The sequence below is a fragment of the Talpa occidentalis genome, unplaced genomic scaffold, assembly GCF_014898055.3.
Source record: "Talpa occidentalis isolate TD23 unplaced genomic scaffold, MPIMG_talOcc4v2.1 talOcc4.5, whole genome shotgun sequence".
Lineage (NCBI taxonomy): Eukaryota > Metazoa > Chordata > Mammalia > Eulipotyphla > Talpidae > Talpa > Talpa occidentalis.
Window position 1 is genome coordinate 33,722,912 of NW_023604861.1, and position 27,133 is coordinate 33,750,044.

General features: G+C 38.4%; 1 protein-coding gene across 1 annotated transcript in view; it reads left to right on the forward strand.

The window, feature by feature from the left end:
- The first annotated feature begins 6,953 nt into the window (after positions 1 to 6,953).
- Positions 6,954 to 27,133, forward strand: part of DIAPH3 (diaphanous related formin 3) — a 454,058-nt gene continuing 433,878 nt past the window's right edge. The window contains 1 exon segment of the mRNA XM_054701595.1: positions 6,954 to 7,112. Within this exon segment, the coding sequence (XP_054557570.1) occupies positions 6,954 to 7,112 (159 nt within the window).

A 27,133-nucleotide genomic window follows, 5' to 3' on the forward strand; every position in this document is an offset into this window, starting at 1 on the left:
TTCGATAGCAATCGCAGAAGAACTGCGTGATAGTTTTGAGGAATAAAGTAGAGAAGAGAAACCATATGGTGAGATGATAATTAGGCTTAAGCATTTGCCTTTAAGAAAAGAAAAATCTTGCAAACTTATTTACAAAGACACAACTTGAGGTGAAGAAAGAAATTGATTTGAGAAGAGAAGAAAGAGAGATGGCAATATAGGTCTTAATTGCAGAATTTTAAAGGGATTTTGTAGTAAAATTAAAGCTCAGAAAATGAAGAAAGGAGATCTATAGTAACTTAAACAATACACAACTATGAATCAGGATTTCCTAATTACAAAAATAGTAGAATAGAACTGAGAAATTGAAGTTTTTCTGAAGAAATTATTTGTAAAACCCAATCAAAACCATTTTGACATTGAAAATAAATGGAGTGTATTTGCTAGCACTTATTAAATTGCAGATTTTCTCTTCATGTCCAGGAAGAAAAAGAAAACATTTAAAGTGGAAAGGAAAGTCTTTGTTAAGTGCAGGTGACTGGCTAAGTGTTATTAAAGACTTGCTCAACTGAGGGGTTGCGCTCTTGCCTACATTAGGCTAAAATTTGTTTCTTTTGAGGTCAACAGAAGGTACAAGTTTTTTGACATCAAACAGCTTGTCAAATGATTTTTCCACTACTTAATCTCCAGTCAAGACATTATTACCACATGGATTTGTGGCAATTTCTGCTTGAGGGGTTTCCTCCTTTCATTCTGTTGAGGTATAGGAGCTATTTCAAGGTGGAACAGCTGGATTTTAAACCCAGGCAGGAATTAGACGATCAGATCACCTTTTCAGAAAGTTCTGTGGTCATGGCCTTGGGAATTTGGAATGCATTGGAGGTTTCAGAGTTCAATCAGAGAAGGAAGACAGAGCCAGAGGGTGAACTGGGGCTGAGTGCAGTCAAAGGCAGGGGCAGTGTGCAGAGAGAATGCTCTTAAAGGTATTAAGTGAAAGAATTGGCAGGATTTAGAGACTGGTTGTGAAATGGAGCAAGTTTCTCCTTAAGTAACTGGGGAGGTTGTGTTGCTGTTCACTGAGGTGAACTTACTGGGTGAGAAAGATGCCGAGTTTGCTTTGTATGTGTTAGATTTTAGGTGCCTGAGGAGTAGTCTCATTTTTTTTCTTCTTTTCAATTCTGTCTGCCAAACTTCTGATGAATATTATACTTTATATGGATTAACATATTTTTGCAATCAAATTTTAATAATACTTTAATCCAGAAAAACAAAAGACAAGTTTTCATGATATAAAAATTTACTTTAATTCTCAGGGGGCAATCTTATTTCATCCCTCCTTTCCAGGTTTTGGGCTGCTGCTTACTATTCACCCTGTACCTTGACTTGGGTAATTTATCAAAGAGAGGGAAAAGTTAAAGGGAACTTTCAGGGTTTTTGTGATGTCATACTAAATAGGAATTTCACGGTGAAAGAAAATTGACATTCACTGAGCACAGAATGTGTACCAAAGCACTTTGCTAGAACCCTTTTGTATATGTTGACTCAGTTAACCTTGATAATATTCTTGTAATTACGTCATCTGTTTTGTTGAATGAAATAAGATTTTCAGTCTGTTAATAAGTAGGCACTCTGTTATTTAGTGGGTTATTTAGCACATGGTATGGGTAACCAAAAATAGTCTCTTTTTATGTATGAAGCATTCCCACACATATGTACTATATGAACAAGTAGTCAGTATATCTAAGGCATTAATATTTCATAAGGGAACAAGCAGGAAAATGTCTAAAAAGACTCTGAAAGAAGGTGAAAATAAATAGAAGATTGAGAAACATTTCATTTGATGAAATTTTCCCTTTGTTTTTCCTTTTTACAAAAAAATCTTTTTTTTGGTTTGTTTCAATGAAATCTCATGTTGAACAATAATACAGTAAAAATAGTGTTGATTTAAATTTCACCAGAGATGATGGTGCACGGGTGCATTGGTGAAGGAAGCTCTATGGGGAGTACACCTGAGGGGGTGAGGAGAAGCAAATATTGTTTAAAAATGAACAGTGATGTAAAAAAATAAATAATTTATTAAAAAAAAATAAAAATAAAAAGTTCTCATTCATGGAAAAAAAAAATATATTTCACCAGAGAAAGGACCTGGAATCATACCATCTCTGATGTCTTTTCCCTCACCTTCTATAGTGTCCTCTGAGGTACTGATGTGAAAGTGTAGGGTTGTAAGCATAGTTTGCATAACTGAGGAATACAATTGAACATTTTCATTTTGCAGATGAGTAAACAGAGGCAAGCCTATAAAGTGTGAGCACTAACTCCTCAGGTCATTTTATTATTTGAAGGTTACATACCAAGTGGAATGGAATCAGGCTTTCTGCTTTAAGGTCTACTACTTGATAAGACCCACTATCATACTAGTGGGTTGAAAAGAAAGAAAAACCCTCTGAGAGGTCAGGGAAAGAAAGTTTAATGAGAATGGAGACAAGTAAGTGTGGAGATGTTCAAGATGGCTACTGTAATCAATAGCAGCAAAAGGAGAAGTTATTAAGGGCTGAGAATGATAATCTGACAGTACACAATTATCTGGTTGTTTGAGATTCAGAGCAGTATGTGGGCAACGTTTGATTTCACACATACACACACAAAATATTTCAGAAACGATCAGCAAAAGGGTAAGGATGCTAACTTTACTAATTATTGCAACTAATTTTATATTACCTTTTCATGCTTGAATTGAAAGTTTGCCTTAATCACAGCAAATCAACAGAAGTTTTTATTCTATTGTATTAAGATGGTTTAACTAAAGAATTAAACACAAAGCAAAAAATGCACATAATAGAAGCCTTTTGGAAGAAGCTCAGTAAAGACAGGTTTAATGTACATTTGATTTTATAGAATATCCAGAACCCAGAATTCACCTGAGAATAAAAAACAGAAAAACATGTAGTAATGAGGCACACATGAAAGTAAAAGAGGCACACATGAAAGTAAAAGAAAATGTGAACATCTCTATGGGGAACAATAAAATTAAATGACGCTGTTACTATTTGCTATTGTTAGACAAAAGTTATCATCTAAGTGACTCAACAAATTATATTTGGGCCTTACTGATTATGCTTTAATAAGAAGGAATTAAACCATAATCTTACAACAGTCTTAATAATTACTTAATTCCTTTTTGCTATTTCTGTCAAGTATTAGGAGTGTTATCTGGTAGTGACATCTAACATTTTCAACTGAACCTTAGTTAAGTGTCTCACACCAATAGGGATATTCCTGTTCTCCTTTAAATGGCTCTATCATCTATAAACATGGGCAGATTAATTTTCTAATCAAAACATTCTGGGAAACTATTAAGCATGACATTAAACCGTGTTATACTAATTACATTCCCAATGAAGAATTTCTATCTGAATTTACAGCATAAGGCTCTGGAGAAAACTTATCAGAGCACAAATTGCTTAAATGTGCTTTAAGAAGTAACACATATCCATATAATAATTTTGCTTTTTATACCTACTTTAAATCAACTCTGTTCTTCACAGTAATTCATTATGGCAGCAAGATCTTCTTGACCTGGTTAAATCATGTTTTAAAAGATGTTAAAGCTTGCGTAAGTGTGTAATATGGCAAAGTACTTATTTTTATCTCAAACATCTGTCTACATTAATATTTGTTTCTTACTGGAATACAACACTCCTTGAAGAAAAAGAACCAAATACATTGTGGTAAAATAACAAGGGGTTGTGGGGCAGCAATTAGCAGAGGTCAGAAAACATTTTATAAAGGTCCAGGTAGCAAACATTTTAGGTTTTGTAGACCATAGAGTTTCTCCCAACTACTCTACAATTGCAGAGGAAAAGCAAGCTATGGCAATATGTAAAAGAATGGGCATAGGTATATTCCAATAATGCTTTCTCTACAAAAAATACACAGTAGATAAAAAGCACAAGGAAATACACTTCATACCCACTAGCATGGGTAGATGTAGGACAGTTAAATAATGTACTTTTTTTTTTTTTTTTTTTTTGGCTATTGCAGAGTTCAAGAGATATCTTTGTGCATGTATCTCCAGGGAAACATCTAGACAAGGCATCACTGGTCATAAGTTCATGTACTTTCACCTTTACTGGGTACTGCCAAGTTGTGCAAAGTGGCTGTGCCAGTTTTGCATCCCCATTATATCTGTAGCAACTGCCACATCTCTGCATCTTGGCAAAAACTCAGTGATATGGGACTTTGCAATATTTGCCAATAGCATGTGGGCAAAAAATGATATCATATAAAATTGTCATTTAAAAATTAATTGGAGATCATCAATCCTATCCTAAAGCTTTCTACAGTCTTCCTTCTCTTATAGGCATTAAGAATGAAACCCTACAATGACTGTCTTTTAATTGTCTGGATGTTGAGATTGATCAGAAATGATAAAAAAAAGGAAACATTCCTGGATTCTAAGCTTTTCCAGGTCTACCTTTGTCTTGTTAAACTTTATCCCAGCCCTATGCATTAAACCCAGACCAAAGTAGTATAAAATTGTTGATTTAGTGGGGGGGTTTCATCTCTAGCTTCTTGGAGAGAGGATGTGGGGCAGAGCATGCTGTTGTGAAGTTTTAATAAACACATATAAATTGTATTATAAAAAAAGTAAAACTTATACAAAGGCGCTATTTTTACTAGTGTGTTGCAGTGACAAAGAATTACTATGAGAAATATTTCAAATGCTCTATGTAAAGTTTGAAAATAAATGATAATAGCCCCTGTTTGTATTTAACACCTCCTAGATGCCAAGGACATAAGTTAAAAAAAGAGCAGCCTTTCATGTTAGGAGACTAGTGTGACACTTAGAGCTTGGTATCAATATTTTTAGAAGCTAGCTAACACTCATAGGTAGACCATGTTATTTATGTTTATGGCCATAAACAATCTCACAGAACAACAATATCAGGTAAGGCCACACAATGATTATAATAATGAAGTGACACAAGACCACTTCTAATTTTGCCTAAGCATGGACACAAAGGTCAGTGTACAAATCACAAAATACCAATACCCTTTTCTCTTGAGTGCTATGTCACAACTACTTCTGCTTTATTAGTTACAGTTTTAGTCTCACTCTGTAGTCTGCCATCCTTCTAGATAAGAGTTAGATACTCAATCCTTGAGTACTCCCAATACCTGAAAGTCCCCAAATTCAGAGCTACTCTTCCCACTCTCTCAGAAGTCTTCCTCAATCACAAAACCAAAGTCCAGATACTTCATGTCCTTCCTATATCCTATGACTGAGAGACCCCATAGTCTCACTTTCTAAGAGTAATAAACTCTACTTGTTTAGCTAGGTGTTCCTCCTGGAATCTTTGGTAGGAGGGGCTTTGATAGACATTGCTAAAAGCTTTGCATATGGTAGATTGGCTAAGACAATACCTCTGTTTGGTAGGTATTATCATTCTCTTTTTATGGATTGGGAGGCAAAAAAAAAAAGTTAATCATCTTCAACATCACCTACCTAGTAAATGACAGGAATAAAATTGCATCTGGGTCTAACGGTCATTGAGACACAAGGAATTACTGAAGTCCTCCTGCCCTTGCTGTTCTCCTGGACTTTCCACTAAAGATTAGGGCCTCTTTGAGGATAGAGACAGACATAATAGTCTAATACAGTAAAAAGAAACACATACACACACAAAAGGCCAGAGCTCGAAGATTTGCTCCCAACTAAAGCCATTTCCTGAGCTACTGTGCTAATCTTCCCAAAGTTCCTAGAGTTGTTTCTTGTATTCAAGTCAGTACTACAGTTTATTGGAGTCTAGGCCCACACCACTTCCATAGTTAGAAGATGGCTAACTTAATTGTTCAAAGGAAAAGATGACTTAAAGGAGAAAAGAAAGCACATCCATGTGTGAGAAAACTGTTTTAGCTGTTGTAGCTTGTTGGGTATACACAACAAAGTTTTTTGCATAGTGTTAGTTCAAGGCCCTTTATTGTCAGCTCTTGGTTTTTCAAATCTATGTTTTTGACCCCTCTTGAAATTGTTCCTGCCTTTTATTGAAAATCCCACCATTCTTCTCTATCCAGTGTTAATCTTTGTACCCTTCCTCTCACCATCCCTGGTATTCTCCTTCAGAGTTAACATTTATGTTAATTTGTTATCTGTGAGCTCCTTAAGATGTAGCCTAGGGGGCCCTCTCCTGTCTCACCTGCTGCTCCCCTCAGCAGTGTATTTCGTCAGTCTGCCTGTTCTGTTTCCCGCTCTGTCTCTGGTGACTCTTCTCTCCCTCCCGCACATCTGGCCTATACCTGGGTCCTTGTATGCATGAATAAATAAATCTTAAAAAAAAAAAAAAAGTAGCCTAGTGTTGATTTTTGGTGGACCCTCCTGCTACCCCAAAGTGGGCACTCAGCACTTAACACTGGGCAGGTGCATTACAGGTATGTCAAGAAAGCAGTCTTTTGGAGCCTAGTAGCCTCCGTGGTTCTGTCCTGCCTACTACCCCTTCAAACATAGACCAGAGAACAATTTTTCCAGCAGACACGTCCTGCCCCCCCCACCGAGATCAACGCTGTTTACATGACGGTCCAGAGGGGCTCTCGCTGATTTCCAACTCAGCAGGAACCAGTTCTCCAAAACCCAGACTAGTGACTTCCTGATCAGCTTTCAGCTCCTCCCCAACACCCGACCCCACCCACGGCCCTCAGGGTCCGGGCGGGCGGTGGAAAGAACGCGCGGCCCCGCCAGTCGGGTTCCGGGGAATCCGGAAGAGGCGGCTTCCGGGCGCGTCACTGACTAGGCGGCTCCGGATTGGCTGGTCCCCGGCGACGGCGGTGGCGGGAGTTTTCGGATGTCTCAGCCGGGGCCGGCCGCAGCGGTTGGGTTGAGCCCGGCTGGCAGCAGCAGGAAGGCGGGTCTGCCCGGTACCCCCGCGCTCCCGGAGCGATCGCCTTGTTTTCGCCTCCCGGAACCCGACGGCAGGATGGATCGGCCCCGGCCGCGGCCGCATCGCCCGGCGCTGGGCTCCTCCTCCGCCTCTCTCCGCACCTGCCGGGACGGCAGGATGCCCCGCAGGAAGGGCCCCCCGCACCCCCCGCCGCCCGGCGGCCCCGAGGAGCCTGGAGAGAAACGCGCCAAGTTTGTAAGTTTTGCCTGGAGCCGGGTGGGGCTGCTTTGGCCTGTGCCGCCTTCTGAGGCTCTGGCCGGCGGGTCCTTCTATTTCATTAACCTCTGACTTGGCTGACAGCCCGGGGTGGATCCACAGGACCCGGGGGTTAAATTTTGCTCTAGATGTACTGAGCTGCCAATCTCTTCATAGATTTACGAGGACAGGATCCATTTCTATGGTGATCTTTTCCCAAATTCACTGCCCTTGTGTTGCCCAAATTTCTAAAGGGTGACTTAAAAAGCGGTTCAAATGTCTATGTATTGACGTCAGCGAGGTGAACTCTGCATTTTTTAAGTCGCTCTTCTCCCCTCCCTCTTGTTTCCGAGGGTATGGGACTTTTCAGAGTGAATTTTAGATGATAGTATTTCGTTTTCTGCTTACTATTTTAATGCAGAAATTTTTTAAGAGATAACATTTTGTGTAGATGTAATCAACTCGTTTTAAAATTGGGCGGGCATGTAGTCACTGCTAAGGAATGTTTTGTTTAAATTGGAATGGAGTTTAAGTTATTTGAAACTGGCTAGCTATTCTGGATACTTCATTTATTCACTTTAACACTTAAGGGAAGTGTCATGATTAGGGCCTGGTGAATCTTTTTTGATGTCCACTGGAAAGAAGAGACAGTGATGATTGTTTTGTAGTGTGTGTAAATAAAGCACATATAAGGTTGATCGATTGGGGGTGAGTCCAACACAAATGAAAATTTAATACTCACCCCAACATTTTTACCTAAGAGTATAACAACAGTTTCATAGTAAGCACTGTTTTCAGTGAACAAATAAAAACTGTTAGGAACTTATGTCAGAATACATAAAGAGACTAAAGATTTGTGGATGAGGAGTGAATTGCTAATTCTAACATTTAAAGGTGGTAGGTGAATTAAACTAAGAGCAGAACTGAAAATGAAGGACGAAATGGCTTAATTATACTAAATTATCAAGGTGGTCATACGAATGATGAGATTTTTGCATGAAGATCAAATAGAGGTTGTTGGTTGTTATCTTGACAGAGTTGAAGAATAGATAGGATAGGGGCAAATTGCCAAGGAAAGATTCTACCCCAACATGAAAAGACTCCACTGACTTTTTTTTTAAGATTTATTTTATTTATTTATGCCTACAAGAACTGGGGTACAGGCCAGAGTTGTAGAGGTGAGAGGATTTGCCAGAGACAGAGTGGGGTGCCGAACAGGCAGATCTACTGAAATACACTGCTAAGGGGAGCAGTTGGCGAGACAGGAGAGGTCTGCTGCACCATGTGGGTAGCTCCCTGGCTGGCCGGGGATCGCACTTGTGCTGCAGAGGCTGCGGATTGCTTCACAGTGCGGTGCTTAACCCCTTGCACCACCAGGGAGGCCCTGAACTAGGACTCTTAAAAGAGAACCTGGAGTTCTACGGTTAGCTCTAACTCTGTTCCTGGTTCAAGACTCAGTGTTCTAATCTCAAGACTTCCTTCTGAGAAATTCTGTTCTCAGGATGCTCTTCATAGTCTACATCTCACTGCGTTCAGTCCCATTTCTCTTCGTTATGGGTTAGAGGGTGATCTTTGGAGACCATCCCTTGCTCATGAGATCTCAGCAATGCCTCAAAAAGAGATTGTTCTATAGTTCAGTCTGCCGTACTGCTGGATGTTAAGTTGGTTCCTGGCTTTCTCTTGATTTGGGATGAAGAAAGGTTAGCCTAAACCTTTTCAACCACCAATTTGTTAGGTCACCTAGTTGCCTGGGATAGCTGCTTTTGACTGAAACAAGTAATGTTGGCTGGTGATGTGATGGGACTGGTAGTAATATAGTTATTTGGTGTTTTGTACAGTCTACAAAGCTATAAGCTGGTAGTGGAACTGAGGGATAAACTGACCACTTGCTCTTGTCTTAGCTTAATAAGGGAGGAGTTCTGGTACCCACTGAAATCCTGTAGTACTTTAAGCCCCGATAAAGCATACTAATCCTTGTTTTCTACTGATTTTGTAGTGTGAGTCTCAAGCTAATTTTGATTGTATATAAAAGCTTGTAATATACAGCCTCTTTCTATAGACATGTAGTATAAATTAGTATATTGTAAATGTATGATCGTTTGACTGCACAGTGACTCAACTGCTTTTGTGTTATTTATGAACTAAACAACTTTGTTTCACTAGAAAATATAACAAGCTGTGAATATTGACATTCTGGGGTTAGTTACTGGGGACCGAGTGCAATCAGAGGAGGCTGGAATGATAAAGCGGGTACCTGGATAAGACTTCCTGAGGGTAGATTGAATCCAGTAGTATTGTTAAAGATGGTACCTGCCCTAGGTCACACCTTCAGCACCTGGACCTGATTCCTGTTTCCCTCCTAGAAGAAAACCAAAATCAAGTCAAACAAAACACAAAGCCACAGAGTTGCCCTATTTCAGTGATACCAAACACTTAATTCCTAATTCCCACTAACCTTAGAAACACAGTACATACATCAGGTTCAGAGTAACAGCAGGACATGTAGCTTTTGGAGAAGTCTCCATCTCTAGGATGCGGGCCAGTCTTTTCAAAGGATGAAAGTAACTACGATGATCCAAGTTGGCAGATTAGCTCTTCTTTTTAATTAGTTAGGACTGTCCTTTAAAAGTACTCACAGACTTTAGTGTAAATCTTGCATCTAATCCAAATAATCTTATTGTTTCCATTTGAACGGATCGTTAATTATTGTCTGGTTATGTCATTCTAATGTCCTTAATTTTGACTGTGAGAGACTTTTCACCTTGTTCAGTATTCTCTGTATGTTGACTGTGGGCATCGTTAGTAATAACAGTTCACCTTAATGAATGAGCTAAGCACTGTTTTAGATGTTTTGTAAATGTCAACCCCTTTAATCCTTATAGCAAGGCCATGGGTGGGTAGTATTATTAGCCTTGCTTGCTAGATGGGAAAACTGAAGTCCAGAGGTTAACATTGCCTTAGGTCAAACTGCTGCCTGTTGGCGAGGCAGGCATTTGAAGTGGAGGCAATCTGTCACCAAGTGTGCCTTTCCTTAGCACTCTCCTGTATTGCTCTCCCATGCTATTGGGAGTGTAAATCAATATTGTTTCTTTTCTCAGGTGCCATTAACAATAGTTAGTAATGTTTTTAATGGATATAAATTAGTGATTTCCTGATTATAGGTGGATGGTGAGATGGGAAGAGGTATTAGGTTGGAGAACTGCTTATTGTATTGGGAACTAGAATTGAAATCTGAGTGGGCTTGATGAGATTCATGCACATTTACCTAATAGCTTTGGGTTTATCTTGGAGGCAGGTGTAGTAGATGAATAATGATCCCCCAAAGATATTCATCTTTTAATCCCTGGAACCTCTAAATATTATTTTAGATGGCAAAAAGGACAGTGCAGGCAAGTGTGATTAAATTAAAACTAAAAGTCATAATAGGGAGATTATTCTGGATTATCATGTTGGACCCTAATACAAACACATGTATCCTTTTAAGAGGGAAATGGAGGGAGACTTGACTACAGAAGAGAACAGGGTGACTGCAAGGCAGAGATGAGTGATAATAGTTACAAACCAAAGAATGCTGCAGCTGTTGGAAGTGGGATGATGCTTGGAACCCTTCTCCTCTCGAGCTTCTGGAGGGAAAACAGGCTTACTGGCACCTTTATTTCCATCTAGTGAAACTGATTTCATTCTTCTGGATTCCAGAACTGAGAGAATACATTTCTGTTGCTTAAGCTCCAGGTTTGTGGTAATTTGTTATGGCAGCCATAGAAAATTAACTCAGCCGGTATAGAATGAGGTTGAGTACAGTGAAAGGTTTGGTTTAGCAGTATAAAAATCTGTTTTAGGAGGACCATCAGATTCATTTAAATTTCTTCCTGTGGTATCATTTTATTTTGGAAGGTCTGTGGTCTGGGAGACAAACATGCTTTGGTTCTCTGGAATAACGACTAGAACCTTGTTTCATCTTGGTCTGTTGTATCTTTTCAATAATTGCTAGAAACTGAGAAAAGGTGGAGGCAATTTCTGTATGCACTTCTTTTAGTTTATTTTTTCATCGAATCTGCAGCTAAAGTGGAGCTTTCAGTTGTTCTCAAGTTAAACTGTTAAGAAATACAGAAAGTCAGGTTCTCCGCTGGGATGTTTTGATCTGTTAACAGGCCCTGAAGTCTATGGACTGTTGAAGAGAATGGGTGATGCAAAACCCCCAGTAGAAAACAGCACACATATTACTCATACTTTTGGCAGTTAGTCTGATCTCTATCTTTAGCTCTTAAATTTAGTTTATGTAATGAGGTTTTTTTTTTTAACGACTGAAAATTCTTTGACACTCCTTTCCAGGAAACAAATTCCATGATCCATCCCCTTGACTCATGGTAATATTGAGACTGCTTCAATCCATACAACATTCAAGTCCACACAGCTTCCTTTTGATTCTTTGAACATTTGCTCTACAGAAGCTGACTCTTGGAATCTAGCTGCTATGCTGTAAATACCCTACTTGTCACCTAGAAAGATCTTGTGTAGGCCAACAGTTTAGTTAAGCCCAGTTTTTGTGCCTGTTATGGTAGTCTGATAATTCCAACCCTCAGCTATTGGAGCACCCCACCCATTCCCAGCTTCCCAGCTGCGGTCCTAGATATTATGGAGCAGCTGTGAAGATATCACAAGACAAACCATCCAGCTCTGCCTTGATTTTCTTGACCCACAGAATCTATAAACATAATAAATTTATGTTACTTAAAGGAATCAGTGCTAGTTGAAGGCTATAGCACCTGAGTTTTATTCATGTCAAAATCCCACCCAACTCATCAGACATTGAAATCTTTGTATGAAGGCATCATCACCTTATTTTTGCCCACTCTCCTAAATAAATTGCTCTGAATCAACCCAGACTTTCCTTTCCATTCTTTCTAACAGAGTAGATGTTTTTGTTTGTTTGTTAATATGTGATTTATGAAAAGAAGTAAAATATAGCAAGTGGCTTTTTGGGAGTACATTTACCTGCTGAAAATAGATGATATATGTTATGTAGTTTTTGGGTCACTCTGGATTTCTTATTTGTGGATAAAAAAGGATGGGAGTAGAGATGATTGTCTCAGATTTAAAGCAAGGCTTAATTGCTTTTTTTTTTTTAAGACTCATGTCTTTAATTATGAAGCAAGCAAACTGACACGCATTTATTACACTGTGAAGTCTTGCATCTCATCTAGTCTGTGTTGTAGCAATTGCTTCTGAACAGATGTTACCTGAAACACCTTTGTGCAGTTGGTAGAATGCTAAAATTTGTCATGCTTTTATTATTGTTGTCTTGAATTAACTCTACTTTATGGCATAACTTTATTGCTGTGTCCTAGAATCTTTATATATTTATTGCCTTATAAATTGGATTCAAAATTGGCTTTTTATATAGAATGTAAATTAACATGTGTATAACTTGTTTATGCTTGCAGAATAATACAAGAAAAACTGCTACGCATTACACTAATGTAATTGTCTTTAACTCAGCACATAGTATCCTCCAAACTAGGAAAGAAATGAAAGCTAAAGAATATGCTTACTATCACATTCTGCTTGTTTATCCCAGAAACTAATTTGACTTTTAGATCTATAAAATATAGATTAAGCATAACCTTTTACTTCATGGGATATTAAGGATCAAAGCATGAGCTTTCTTTGAACAGGCTCTACAAAGGTAACTTTTCTCTCAATAGCAGCTGGGTGGCTTGAAATACCTTACCACTGGGAGCAATTTTCTTAAATAGCAAATCAAATATAATCACTATTAACTTAGAGGAGAATTTAAGAGTCTTTCTGTAAGTGAATTGTTGGTGCTGGAATATCCAAGTTACTAGCTAATTAATGAAAACTATTTGGAAACGCTTGCCATAGATTTTATTCTTCAAAAGATCCACTGCCATTCTTTCTTACAGTTTTTGCAAGAGGCATTATGAATAACATTTATGAGTGACATTGCCCACTTTTAGGGCTTGAATCTTAGCTACGTCACTTATTAGATGTGTGAACTTGGGAAAGTTACTTAAGCTCTTTCTCTCCCTGTTTGCTTATGTGTAAAATGGAGTTGTTGGCAAGATTGCGAGTTAATATCTGATGGACCTAGAATGGTGCCTGGCTTCTTGAATCCTCGATGTAAATATTTGCCATATATAGGATTGTTGTTGGGGTCATCATTAGTAGTAATATTAGCAGTTTTGCCTAGATTGTAGAGCAGTGGTGGTATTACATTGGGTATCAGAATAATGTTCTTATACTGGAAGATCTTAATTGGGTCAGACTTTTTCCTTATGATGTAGCAGAGGGATAGTCATCTGTTTTAATTTCTTATCCTGATATGCCAGGTGATGTTTGGATTCATGTAAACTTCTGATTCTGATGGCTGAATTATTAGAGGAAGTTTCTGAAGCTTTCTGAGCGATATGGTCTTTATTTGTAAGTGGAAGTTCATGCAACTATGAAACTTGAGTACACATGAAACTTTAAAAAAGAAACCTACAAAGGAAACAAGCTCAAGCTTAGAAAAAAAATTCTTGTGGTAGTCAAGTGTGGACTTGAATGATAATAAAATATTATTTATGTATAGATATAAAGCTCATTTTAACTATGCTCATGACTCTCATACAACAATAAAATCAAAACAGATTTATATATAAAACTCAAAATAAAATTGTAAAACTAATAAAATTCAAATTAGCAGCATTATTTAATGTGATTAATGGTGATGTTTTGCTGAAATTAAATCATCATTATTGGATTTAGTAGTGGAAAGACATGTGTATGGTTTGCTGTTTTCTTTTTTCTTAACTTTGTTCTTGGGTGGAAATGGAATCTCAGAGGCTGAGGAAGCTAAATATAAGAGACTGATGAATTGTCGCACACAACCCTACACAGTTGATGAAGGTCTGCTTTTGAATGTCTCTGTCTTTTTTAAAGGTCTTGACTTGAGGCTGTAGGTAAAGTAGAGATCTCTTAAAAAATATATAGCCATAGGTGAACATTTTTAGTTCATCTAAAAATTAATTGTATGAGAACACTGAAAAGGAGCAGAAAGAATCAGAGCCACATCATCAACATGTATGGGGAATGGGGAACGGAACAGGCAAATCTACTGAAATACATGCTGAGGGGAGCAGCAGGTGAGACAGGAGTGGTCTGCTGTGCCATGTGGGTTAGCTCCTTGGCTGGGGTTCAAACTCAAGCCATTGCAATGGCCTTCGTGGTGGTAGCCTGAGAATTAGTCTCTAGGCCACCAGGGAGGCCCCAGAAAGTTTACTTTTAAATAGTTAAATAGCTATCTACTTAACTAAAATAATTTTAAATAGTTATGAGGGTAAACATTTTCTTTGCAGTCTTTAATAAATACATTTTATCAAGTAAAAGAGGTATATAACATCAAGTACTCAGCAATAAGCTTCAGAAAGGAAACATCATAAAACCCAATGTCCGTTTTCTGCCTTCCTGTTTACATCTTTTTGTAATATTTGCTCTTCATTTCCTCGAGGTAAGGACCTATACGGTTTTTTGTTTTTGTTTTTTTCTTTAACATTTCTATTTTGATTTTTTTTTTTTGGGGGGGGTGGTCCAATTTATATTTATCTCTTTTCCCTAAAAAAATGATATGTAAATGGAATTAGTCCTCAATAGTTTTATACTCTCCATCTTTGAGAATCATAGTACATTTTAAGTACCAGAAAGGAAGGTTTGGGGGCACAAGGACTTAAATGTATCAAACCTGTACTAAGGGCATTCTGTGTGCTGAAGAACTTGGGGTAGACTGAAGTAACTATTGCCCAAGTCAGACCTTCATAGGTTAAATATGACTCTTGACAAGGAAAATATTGTTAGTTCTCAGTCATTATAGTAGTAAAAGTGAAAAATCAATGTATGCTTCTTTTGGAGTGATGGTATAGAAATTCTTGAAACTCTTAATAAGATACTAAGGGACTAATTGTACGATTAGTCTAATTGTGAGAACCACAATAATGCATTTATTAAAAAATGCATTTATTTGGTTAATTTTATTATAAAGTATCTTGCCAGAATGTGGGGAGTTTATCCTGTAATTGCAGCATTTTCCTCCTGAGGTGGCCTATTTAATCGAGCTTTATAAAATGAAACTTTGTAGCATTCAGTTTCAATGAGGATTTGCAAATTGTTGACATTAATTATGGACTGTACTATAGTATTAAACTGTTTTTGTTTATCAAAACCTTGGATAGAACGCAATTCATAATGACAATTACAATTCATTTCTAATGAAAAATTTGACAGCCTGAGAAATGAACATGAAGAATAGAATGCACATAATCTGCCTTCAGAAATTCAGTGTGACTGTTTCATTTCCTTATAAATGGTGATGGTCTCCAATTAAAATGATGTTCTAGCTTCATTCAGCCTTTCTTCTGAGGGCATTTTTTGCTCTTATGTCTTGAACCTTCTTGTAGCTGCTTTATGTTCGTAAGCTTTTGGAAGTCACTTTCTCACTTGGTGGTTCTTGTTTTAGGCTTGAGCTTGTAGAGGAATGTGATTGCTTGGCTAATTGAAAATCTGTGCAAAATTGCTCTGTAACGTTATATTCATTAATCTGTTCACGATTAATTTAAATTTAAATGTTATTCATATTTCTTGAGTGTCTATTTCTTTTTAGAAAAGATTTCCGTGGTGGTGGACAGTGGCATGTGAAGACTATCAAAAACATGTCAGGTCATTGGATAAACATGCCAAACAACTCGTACTCCTTCTGTAACCTGGCTTTAGAACCTTGACCTTGACAAAATGACATTATTCTATATTCAAATATGGCTATGCACCCTTGGGCAAATTAATTAATGCCTGTGCCTCAGTTTTCATATCCATGAAATGAAACAGATAATCATAGATTGTGTGAGGAAAGTTGGGGTAATGCAAGTTATAGTGGTGTGGGCACAGTGCCTAACAGGTAATACATGACAGCTATTATTAGTTTTATTCTTTTATGAGTTCCAAAGTAGGGGACATCTAATTTCTGTGGTCCTGAAATCTCTAGGGCTGGTTATATTGAAGGAGATATGACAGAAACTCAGTTATTGACACAATTGTAGCCTTTCTTCTTCCAACCTCCCTCCCTCTCACTCCTGCATTCCGAGGGATTACCTACATTGTCCACATTGTCCAAGGACCCTGGTTCCCTGGAGAGGGACACACACCAAGAGATTCTCATCTTTTTTATTTCTTCTAGACTTCCAGCCTCTTACCCTTGCCTTTCTCTCTCTTTCTCGCTTTCTCTCTCTCTTTTTAAAGATTTATTTATTATGTATACAAGAACTGGGGTACAGACCAGAGGTGTAGAGGGTGAGAGGATTCACCAGAGACAGAGTGGGGAACAGAACAGGCAGACTGACCAAAGTACACTGCTGAGGGGAGCAGCGGGTGAGTCAGGAGAGGTCTCCTGTGCCATGTGGGTTGCTCCCTGGCTGGCCGGGGATCGAACTCATGCTGCAGTGGCTGCGGACACCTTCACAGGCTGCGTCTTAACCCCTTGCACCACCAGGGAGGCCCTACCTCTCTCTCTTTTTTTTTATGTTAGGTTCCTGGTGACAATATTTGTTCCACGGCAAACCCACCCTTCACAAAAGCAACCCTGGTTTTCCTTTTGAAGTAGGATGCCTTCAAATTCCTCAACTCCTCAACCTTGCCATAAGAATAATGTGCATAAACTCTGGAACCTCAGGCCTCTTGTCAAATTGTCTTGGATCTCCAATCTTGGACCAACTTTGATAGGTTTGTCTGTGACTGAATGAGCTGTTATCTGCTAGTGGAAATACCTCCCATTAGCTGTGAACTGATGCTCTTTGATGTGGAATATTTATGGGTCCACTGATTACCACAGTCCTCAAAGCTGTTAGATAATCATTATCATCACAATATCTACTCTTATTCAGCTTTCACAGTAGATTGGGCAGTGATTTTATTACTAAATCCTGGCACAGTGCCTTGAACTAGGTACTCTTGCCACTTTTGTGTTGCACATGGTGATACTAGGGCGGGAGAGAGGTTTGGGAACTTTCCCGAGGTGTAGCAGCTAGGAACAGGGAATGATGGCTAGGACCATGGCTGGTCTGGTTGTAGAGCCCTGATTTTGAAGGACCCTTGGATTCTGGTCACATCCTTTCTCATTTCAGCATTTATGGGAACTATGTATCACCCTCTTTACCTTCTCTATGGGCTGGTTCCTTTTTTGTTGTAAACAGTTTTTAAATAGAAAACATCGTGTATGTTCTTCTTAAAAAGTCCGACAGTGTAAGAGTATAGAGTGAAATTCACTAATCTTACCTTTCAGTCACAGACTGAAAATTCAGGTTTTCTCTGTACAGAGGTGACGATGATGCTTACTATTTTCTTTTGTATTCCCTAATGAAGTGTATGTTTAAAGCATCCACTTTGTACCCAGATGGGAACAGCACTCACTTTATAAAATATCTTGGAGATGGTTATCCCTGACTCCTCGCTCTCACCTTCACAGCTTCAGAGGGAAAATAAAGGCTGTTTTACTTGAGCTTGTTGGGTTGCTGGCAGTGCTGCGTCTGTATCTGATCCATTCTTCATCCTTTCTCCTCCACTTGCCACAGAAGAAATGTCTGTTTTTCTGTTCAACGTTAATCCTTTTACCAAGGCTCTCAAGCTAGCCCAGTTCCACAAGGAAAGTGTCACTCTTCACAGGCTTCCTCCTGTAGGAATGCTCAGATATCTTTCATTATAGATAAAATAGCAGACTCAAAACCAAACAACCCCCTCCCCAACTTTCCCACGACTTTTTGCCCTCTCTAAATACCATGCACTGTGTCCTTCCCCTGTGGCCAAAAGCTATGAAATAGTTTTCATTTATTCAGTAAATATTTGCGTTCCCTTTATAGTAAGCATAGCACAGGTGGCTACAGTTTGGTCCTTGACTTAAGAGGTTCGCATTCAGCCTGGTATGGAGAAAGAGAGGTGTGAACTGATAAGTGTAAAGTGTTAACAGGGAGTCCATGTACTAAACAGCTCTTAGATTTTTGCTGCTAATATGATAGGCTTGATAAAGGCAGAGTGCCTTCATGAAGGAGGAATTTGGCTACTTTCTATTGGTTTCTTAGTCTTGCCTTCGCTTTTCATTTTATTGAAATTGCTTTGGTAGATTAACAACTGCCAATCCAGTGATCGATTTTCAAGCTTCATCTTACTCTGACTTCTTCATAGTATTAGCACGGACCCCTCACTTCTTGAAACTTTTTTCCATGATGTGTTCTGGTCTGATCTTTTCTTATTTCCTTCCTATCCCCTTAAATTAGTTTCCCCAAGTACTATCTCTTTGATCTTTTTCTCATTTTACTTTATGCCTCCTTCCAGCATGAGCACATCAGTTTTTTAGCCCTTAATACTATGTAGATGAGTGCTGGTCATAGAACTTTCTGTGACGGTGGAAATGTTCTGTTCTGCTGTACCCAACTTGATAGTCACTAGCCACATGTGGCTCATACTACCAATTTATTGAATTTTTAAATTTGACTTAATTTAAATAGACATATATGACTCATGATTAGTGGCAGACTTTGGTCCACCTTCCTGTTTAAAGGGACTGCTTCTGACCCTAGGAGCCTTCACGTGCTAGTCAGCTGCCGTCCAGTGAAGTGACCTTTCATTCCTGCTGGGAAACACACACTTCTTATACTGCAAAGATGATACATTTTCATAGCCTCTGCAGCTACTCTCAGTGATAGATATATGAGGAAAACAACATCAGTGATGACAGAAACAGGCATGGGATCACACCTATTAGAATGACTATTATTGAGAAGACAAGAAATAACAAGTTGCTGGGGTTGGGGAGAAAAGGGAATACATGTGTTCTGTTGGTGGGAATAAATTGGTTCAGTCACTAAGAAAACAGTATGGAGATTCCTTGGAAAATTCAAAATGGAATTATAATATGATCCAGCAATCCCATGTTTGGTTATAAAGATATATATCCAAGGGAAATCAGGATATTGAAAAGATATCTGTACATACATGTTTATTACAGCATTATACATAATAGCTGAGATATGGAGACAAAATGTTAATGGGTGAATGGGTAAAGAAAACTTGGTTAAAAAAATACATATATACACATATGTACAAAGAAGGGCCTCCTGCCAATTTTCACAAGATGATGACCCTTGAAGACATTATACTTAGTGAGATAAGCCAGATAGAGAAGGACAGATATTGTAGGATATCACTTTTATATGGAATTTAGAGCCAAACTTGTAGAAACACAGTGTACAGTAGTAGCTACCAGGACCTGGGAGGTAGGGGAATTTGGGAGGTATTTTTTAAGGGTATAAACTTAGAACTAGAAGATGAATAAGTACTGGAGAGCTAATGTACGACAACTTATGGTCAACAATATGGTGCTATATATTTCAAAATTGCTAAGACACTAGACAATACAAAAAATTAAATGATAGGTGTTTTAGCGAAAGTTATGGTAGTAATCACATTGCAGTATATACATGCATCAAGTCAACATGCTGTTTACCTTAAATATACACAATGTTATATGTAAATTACATCTCAATTAAAAATAACAGGCACAGGAAAATTATCTTTGTATCCTTGTGAGATCTGTAGTCCTCAGTAATTTGTACTAGAATATTAGGATGATTGGAGACTTTCCCATGCCTGTGGCTTTCAGCTGCTGTCTTCTCTGTAACCTCTGTTGACTTGTTTTATTACTATATCTGAATGGTGCCATATATTTTCAGAAGTCCTTTACAGATATACTTGGATTATTGCTAAAGAGTCATTGCTGAAGTTGTCTTTGGTGTTGCTGGAAGAGTGCCAAGGGTAGTTTAGTCTGCAGTTACTTGAGCTTGCAGCTAGATGACAGAAATTAGTGTGTTTAAAACCTGGCTTGTGACATAGAATTATACAGAATTCTATATTGTTGAATTTCACTGTGTCATCATAGGATGATGTGTACCTAATCTTATTAGATATTTCACTGTATATAATCCTATTCAAGGATTTATCTCTCCAAATTCCCCCGATTCCTTTGGATGACAGATGACATGAAAAGTATTAAGGTGAGGAACCTGTGTGTGTCAGTATGTATAACCCTGGCAGGACAGTTACTTATGTTATTCGGTTATTTGAATCATCAAAAAAAGGGAAAGTGAGTTACCTAGGATATTTATTTTTTTCCTCTAGAATTTATTGGACTGTGAAATCTTCCAGGGCAGGTGCCATGTTATATAGGTCTTTATGCCACGGTTCAAATGCTGTTTTGTTAGCTTAGATGCCCCTAACTATGTCTTAATTGGTGAATATTTCTAAAAGAAATGTAAAATGTAACTCACATTTTGTTCACGGTATTGGCATGGTATGTGAAAGCTAGAACTATGCTCTCTGCTTCCCTTTTTCAGATGTTAACTTTGTGAATATTCAATCATCTTTTTTACTTATTTTAAATGAAAGACCAATTTAGGGAGTAGTAATAAAAAGTAGTAATTAAATTATGCAAGAAAATTTAGTGATTTAAAAAAGTTCAAATTTTATCAATGATTTAAAAATTAAATTTTCTTTAGTTATAGCCTTTTAACTAATTTCTGGCTTTGATGTTTAAAAATGATCTGGAATGTGATCATTTAATGGCTTATGATTTTATATTTTAGTCTGAATTGGGAGGGCCTAGTTTAAGGCTTGTGATATGTACTAAACCTTAAATTCCACAAATACTAAATTAAAAAATATTTTATTTCTATTTTACACTTAAGGGGAACAGTGTCTGGAAAAGCAAATTTTTATTAGTGTTAGTCAATTTACAGAAATTAAAATTGCTTCTGTCACCCCCAACTTTTATACTCATTCACCTGAACTTTTAAAAGTCTTACAACACTATTCTTCCAGTGGAAATTATCCTCATCTTCCTTGTTAAGATTTCATTTTCAAATTTCTTTGGCCTTTAACAACTCAGAGACTGCTTCATTTTCCCAGTACATCTTTCTCTTTTAGGTTTTATAACAGAACTGTCCCATTAGAAGGGAACTGAGCTGAGGAAAGGGAGTCTGGGTTTAGGGTCACAGTCCTGATCTCTAAGATGGGGATAATGGCTAATTTATAGGGTTGTTGGGCATATTGTAATTATGTTAAGTGCTTAGTAAGTGGAGGTAGTAATGATGATGAGGTGGGCTATGTCATGGATATCTAGAGACCCATTTGCAATCTTGGGTTCTGTCTCAGTCAAGGCCTATTTGGCTTAAAGGAGCGGACCTATACAATATTTAGTTTAAGGTTGGAAAGGGCAATTGTGAATGTAGACAGGGATGCCAACCTCAGTAAAGTGTGACTTGCACTCATGGAGGCCTCGAAGCAAGAACTGAAAGCTGGGGACCTTTTCTCTCCTCTGGGGTCAAACAGTTTTGTTTTGCTTTTCACTAGGCATTTGTTTCACTGTTGTATCTCTGCATAGTGGTTTCCACTACTTTGAGTTCCGTACAACAAACCAGAGCTTCACAATTTTAGACATATGTATATGCCTTTGGTGCATGCCAGACCACACACCGATTCACATCTCTGATTTCCAAATCCAGATTTCTGGGGAAGTGAAGATTTGATTGGCTTCTTGTGTGTCTATGTTGAGTCCTGCTGATCATTGTGTACATCATACCACATCTTCTTGATACACTCATCTGTGCTGGGGCATTTAGGTTGTTTCCACAGTTTAGGCAACACATTTCATGACATAAACTTTAGTGATGCTTTTAGGGATTTGTCCCCAACAGCAAGGGAAACAAAAGAGAACATAAATAGCTGGGGCTACATCCAACTAAAAAGCTTCTGTTCAGCAAAAGAAACCATAAGTAAAGGGCCTCCCTGGTGGCACAGGCAGTTGAGGGCAGTGCTTTGAAGCTGTGCGCAGCCTCCGCAGTGCTGGTTCGATCCCCGCCAGCCTCGGAGCAACCCACATGGTGCAGCAGACCTCTCCTGTCCTGCCCGGTGCTCCCCTCAGCAGTGTATTTCATTCAATCTGCCTGTTCTGTTCCCCACTCTGTCTCTGGGGAATCCTCTCACCCTCCTGCACATCTGGCCTGTACCCTGGTTCTTGTATGCATGAATAAATCTTTTTTCAAAAAAAAGAAACCATAACGCAAGAGCACTACTGAGTGGGAGCAAATATATTAGCATACCATACATCTGATAACGGACTGCTATCAAAGATATACAAAAAACTCATAAAACACTACCAGAATGACTCAAATAACTGAATCAAAAAATGGGCAAAATAACTAAACAGACATCTCTCCAAAGAAGACATTAAAATGGTTAGCAGGCCCAGGAAAAAATGTTCACAATCGCTGATGATTAGAGAAATGCAAATCAAGACCACAATGAGATACTAGTTGATACCTGTAAGAGTGGCCCTGTAGGGTAAGTGAATTGGTCAGGCTTTTATGCCAGCCTCTGTGGCTGTCACCTGTGGCCTTGAATGCGGGAGGCGTTTGGGAGATTGGGCAGAGGGCACACACACGTCTGATTGTGCGCACTTGGAGTGTGGTGTGAGTGGGCATGTGTAAATGGGCACACCTGGACCTAGAGGTTGAGGCTATAAGGGCTGCAGAGCCCGGCTGCAGTAGAACGGCTGCGAGAGGACGAGTGACTGCAGAGAGGCAGGACCATGAGACGACCCCAGAGAAAGCCCAGAGAAAGAGTACATATTCGCCTACCAGCCTCCAGCACCCGGGCCTCCTGCCCTCCCTACACCTGGTTGCCTGGTTGCTGCACTGCACAGGTAAAAAGCCACAAAAGGCTCTAGTACTTGCCTTTACCCGTCTGCCCAAATTATTAGAGAACCTGCCCTGTGGTACAACAGGCCCATATTGAAAAGACCAGAAACAACAAATGCTGACAAGGTTGTAAAGAAAAGGGAACCCTCCTACCCTGCTAGTGGGAATGTAAACTGGTCCAGCCCTTATGAAGTAGTTGGCCTAATTTTGTGGTTTTAACTGTGCTTGCACGTTAGAATCACCTGGGGGAGCTTTAAAATATCTTTTGGATATTCTGATTCAGATGGTCTGGGATAATAGTCAGGCATCTGTGTTAGAGAAAGAAAACAAACCAACATCTTCAGTTGATTTCATGTGTTGTCAGGTTGAAAACCGCAGGCCTAAAATGTTTCTTACACTTTAGTAGGTCTAGGGAATCAAAGAAGAGGGAAATATGCTCCCTGCCACTTAAAAAAATGATGAGACATAAACACAAACTGCGAATTTTGTGGGAATTGTAAACAAAGGGCAACACACATGAGAGGCCCCAGCAGCTGAAAAGAGGGTGGTCCAACTTAATTGACACCCAGCAAAACTGAGCTGCTAGCAAAAAGCCAAAAAACAAAAAACAATCCCTGCCCTCTAGGAGTCCTAGCCCATAGGGGAGACCTGCGCATATTTAAATCAGTGAGTTAAATGGAGTAACAAATAACAGATCCTGGAGGAAGGAGAGGGTAGGGATAGCCTCTGAGGAGAATGAGGGGAATGTAGGTCCTGGTAGGAAGGGAGGATAGGAAGGGGGATGGGGGGGAGAAATGTTAAATTCCCTTTCAGGTGTAGTACCTTGTGTTCTCAAGTTTCTCTACAAGCTTCTCTGGCAGAAGCTTCCTATCCTTATGCTACAAGTAAGGAAATTAAGGCTCAAAGTCACGCAGAGGTCACACAGCTGATCAGCATCAGTGCGAGATTCTAGTTTAGGTGAGTTTGATCCTAGAATGCAGGTTGTTTGCTTCTGCGTGGTAAACCCAAGGGTGTTTATAGGAGACGCTGGAGAGGCATGTTTGGGGAAAGTTACAGAACTTTCCCGAAGCAGGCAGTGTTTGGAAGGTGAGTAGGTAGTCACATGGGGCCACAGAAGCAGCCTGAGTACAGGTACTGAGTGGGAAGGGGCTGGGGCAGTGCCTTAGAGCTTGGACAAGAAATAGAAACTTACAAAAGTATGGGTAGGAGAAGGACTGTCCTAGAGCAGCTCTGAGGCTGGGACTTAAGGGTCTGTGGGGCACCCTGCCTTTTGTGTGCAGACCACTCAGGGAGGGACTCATGGGCTGATCAGGGGTTTGAGGGAATTTGTTGCAACTAATTTTTCTCATCTTCTTTTCTGCGAATGTGCTTGGTTATTCCCATTGGCCCCTCAGACTGACCATATTAAAAAATCGTTTTGTTAATACAATAGAATTCACTGAGTTTGTCTGAGAATTGCCTTTGTGGGCTGTACAGTGCTTTGGGAATATTTCTAATATTTTCTGGTAAAAGACTCCTGGCAGCATAACCAAACAAGCCACTTAAAGGGCCCTAAAGGGAGTGATTGAGAACTGATCTCTTTTCTTACTCCCAGTGTATCTTGTGTAATGTGTGGATTGTTATTATTTATTATTTAGGTTATTTATAAAATGTTTCATACATTAACATTTGTGATTATTCCTGTGGAAGACTAAAAGCCCATGGTCCTTAAAATGGCCAGGGACTAGATTTGCCTCCTCCCTTTTCTCTGACTTAGTTGCCCACTGCTGTTGTTGCATTGACCTTGTTTCTGGAAAACATCAGAAAAAAATTTTTTTATGACTATTCTGCTTGTTCTTTGTCTCTGAAACATTCTCCCCCATATTCACATAGCTAATTCCTTAGTACACATTACACTCTGCTCAAAGATCACTTTCTTAGCACTGCCTGTGCTGCCCCTAACTCCCCAAATGGAAAAGCGCAAGCTGCAAATCTCCTATCCTGTTTTACAAGCTGGCCTGACACTGCACTATACATTTCAGCAAAATACTCATTCACTTCCTTTTAACATTCTCTGTGACTTACTGTGTTCATTGTCTATTTCCTGAATAGCTTGTACGTTTGGTTAGGATAGAGATCTGTTTTATCTACTAAGGTATCACTTGTCAAGAACATAGTAATGTTTAGTAACTTTTTTGAATGAGCGTTTTAGGAATCTCACATTCTGTAAGAAGGAAAAATTGCATTTTATAATTTTTACTTAAATTTTGGCTTAAAATTAATTTTACTTTAGACTTAGCTTATTGCTAGAATGGGTACATGTTAACATGTATTTAAGCACATATAATGGACAGTAGAGAATTTCTTTTTTCCCCCATCACCATTGCATCCTCTGTTAAGGTGTTTATCCCACTGTCATGCTGCTCTTTGACTGTAAGCTCCTACGGGCAGTAACTGTTTCCTCTCTATATTTGATATAGTGTCCTGCAGATGTTGGCAGCCTAATTAAATTTTAGTTAAACTTTTTAACTAAAAAGTTAAGAAAAAATAGGATTGAGAAAAAATAAGATTATGAGACTCAGTCTTGCTTGCAAAATAATGCCTTAATGTTTTATTGTGACATGCCCTCATTTACATTAAGGGGTATCAAGTGGTATTTACCTTAACTTTCTCAAGATGGCATGAGATTGTTTACATTTACAATAAAGAAAAATGATAGATTTCTTTTATCTATGCCATTAATAAGTGTCATAAAATAGAAAAAAATAAAGCTAAGTCAATATATTATTGTTGCCACAGAAATTGAATTTGTGTCAAAAGGATTTGTGCGTGTGATGTAGTGATTCGTATATTTGTCTTGGAATTAAGTCTCTAGCAGGTGACAACATCAATAATTCACAAAACCAAGGAGCTTTTTGAGATTGGTTAATTTATATTTGTGAATTAGAAAACAAATGAATAATGTACTTGATATTCTGACATATTTGAAAATCTGCATTAAAAACTAGCCTATTAAAAGGTCTGTTCATGGCACTAGATTTTTTAGATTTCCGTTTTTACTTTACCTAATGTATTTTTATTTGAAAAGGAGCTAATCTCTATTTTCTGCTCAGTGTGAAAAGTATTATCCATAGTAACTTTAAGAACAGGTTTATTACTATAAAAATAAATATGCTCAATCCAGACAGCGAAGAAGGTAAAAGAAATGTGGAAAAATTGCTCCAAGTCCCACAACCCAGATACATTATAATATCAAAATGGTTTCTGTCTTATTTTTTGCATAAATGAAGTTGGAACTATATTCCATCTACAATCTTAAATACAACTTTATGTAACATTGTATTGTAAACATTTTCCTGTGTCTTTATAATCCATGTGGTAAGACTATAATTTATTGAATCTTTTCATGTTCTGGGAAAAGTTTAGGTTGATAACTAGTCTAGTTACTTAAAATCATGCTGGAGTGAAACATATTTGTGTATAAACTTTTGATTATATATTATATTCTTCCTAAGTTTAGAGAAAGCACATGGTTTCATAAAATTGTAGTATAGAAAAGTTTAACTGTGTTTATTTACAGTGATGCCAGAATGTAAACAAATAAAATCCTTCTGAAATATGTGAAATGGTATATGGTGTTACATTAGCCTCAGCAATACCCAGTCTAAATTTGTGTCATGAATTAGATGTCTGGGGGGGGGGGGGCTGAGGCATTTTTAGAAAGAACATAGAGGACTATACTCAGGGACCATTTTTTAGGGATCATTTCTGTAATTTACTAGAGGTTTCTCTGAATGTGTAGGGCACTGGAAACCACAAAAAGGCGCTGCAGAATTCTCTCTTGAGTGATGGGGAAGGAAAAAGTAGTTCGGATAAACTACCAGGTGATTTCTGGAAGCTCTGAGAACATTTAAAATCTTTCACAGTTCATACTTTTAAGTTTTCCCCAGGTGATGAAGAGGTCTTGGATTCTCATGACCTAGAGATCCAAACTTATTTGTAAATTAGTGCAGAGGTTTGGATTGTTTTTCCTTGGATCTAATGTAGCAGGTAAAGGACTAGAATACCTGAAGAGAACATCTTAAAAGAAGTATTAAAGTTGTGTTTCTAGAATCAACCATAACATTTTAATTTTACCTTAATGTTCCATTATTTTATTGAAAAGGAAGGCCAATTTCTGCTAGAATAAAAATGGACTTGTGAAGATACCAGATATAATTTAGGTGAGAGTTCCAGGTAACTATTTGATAA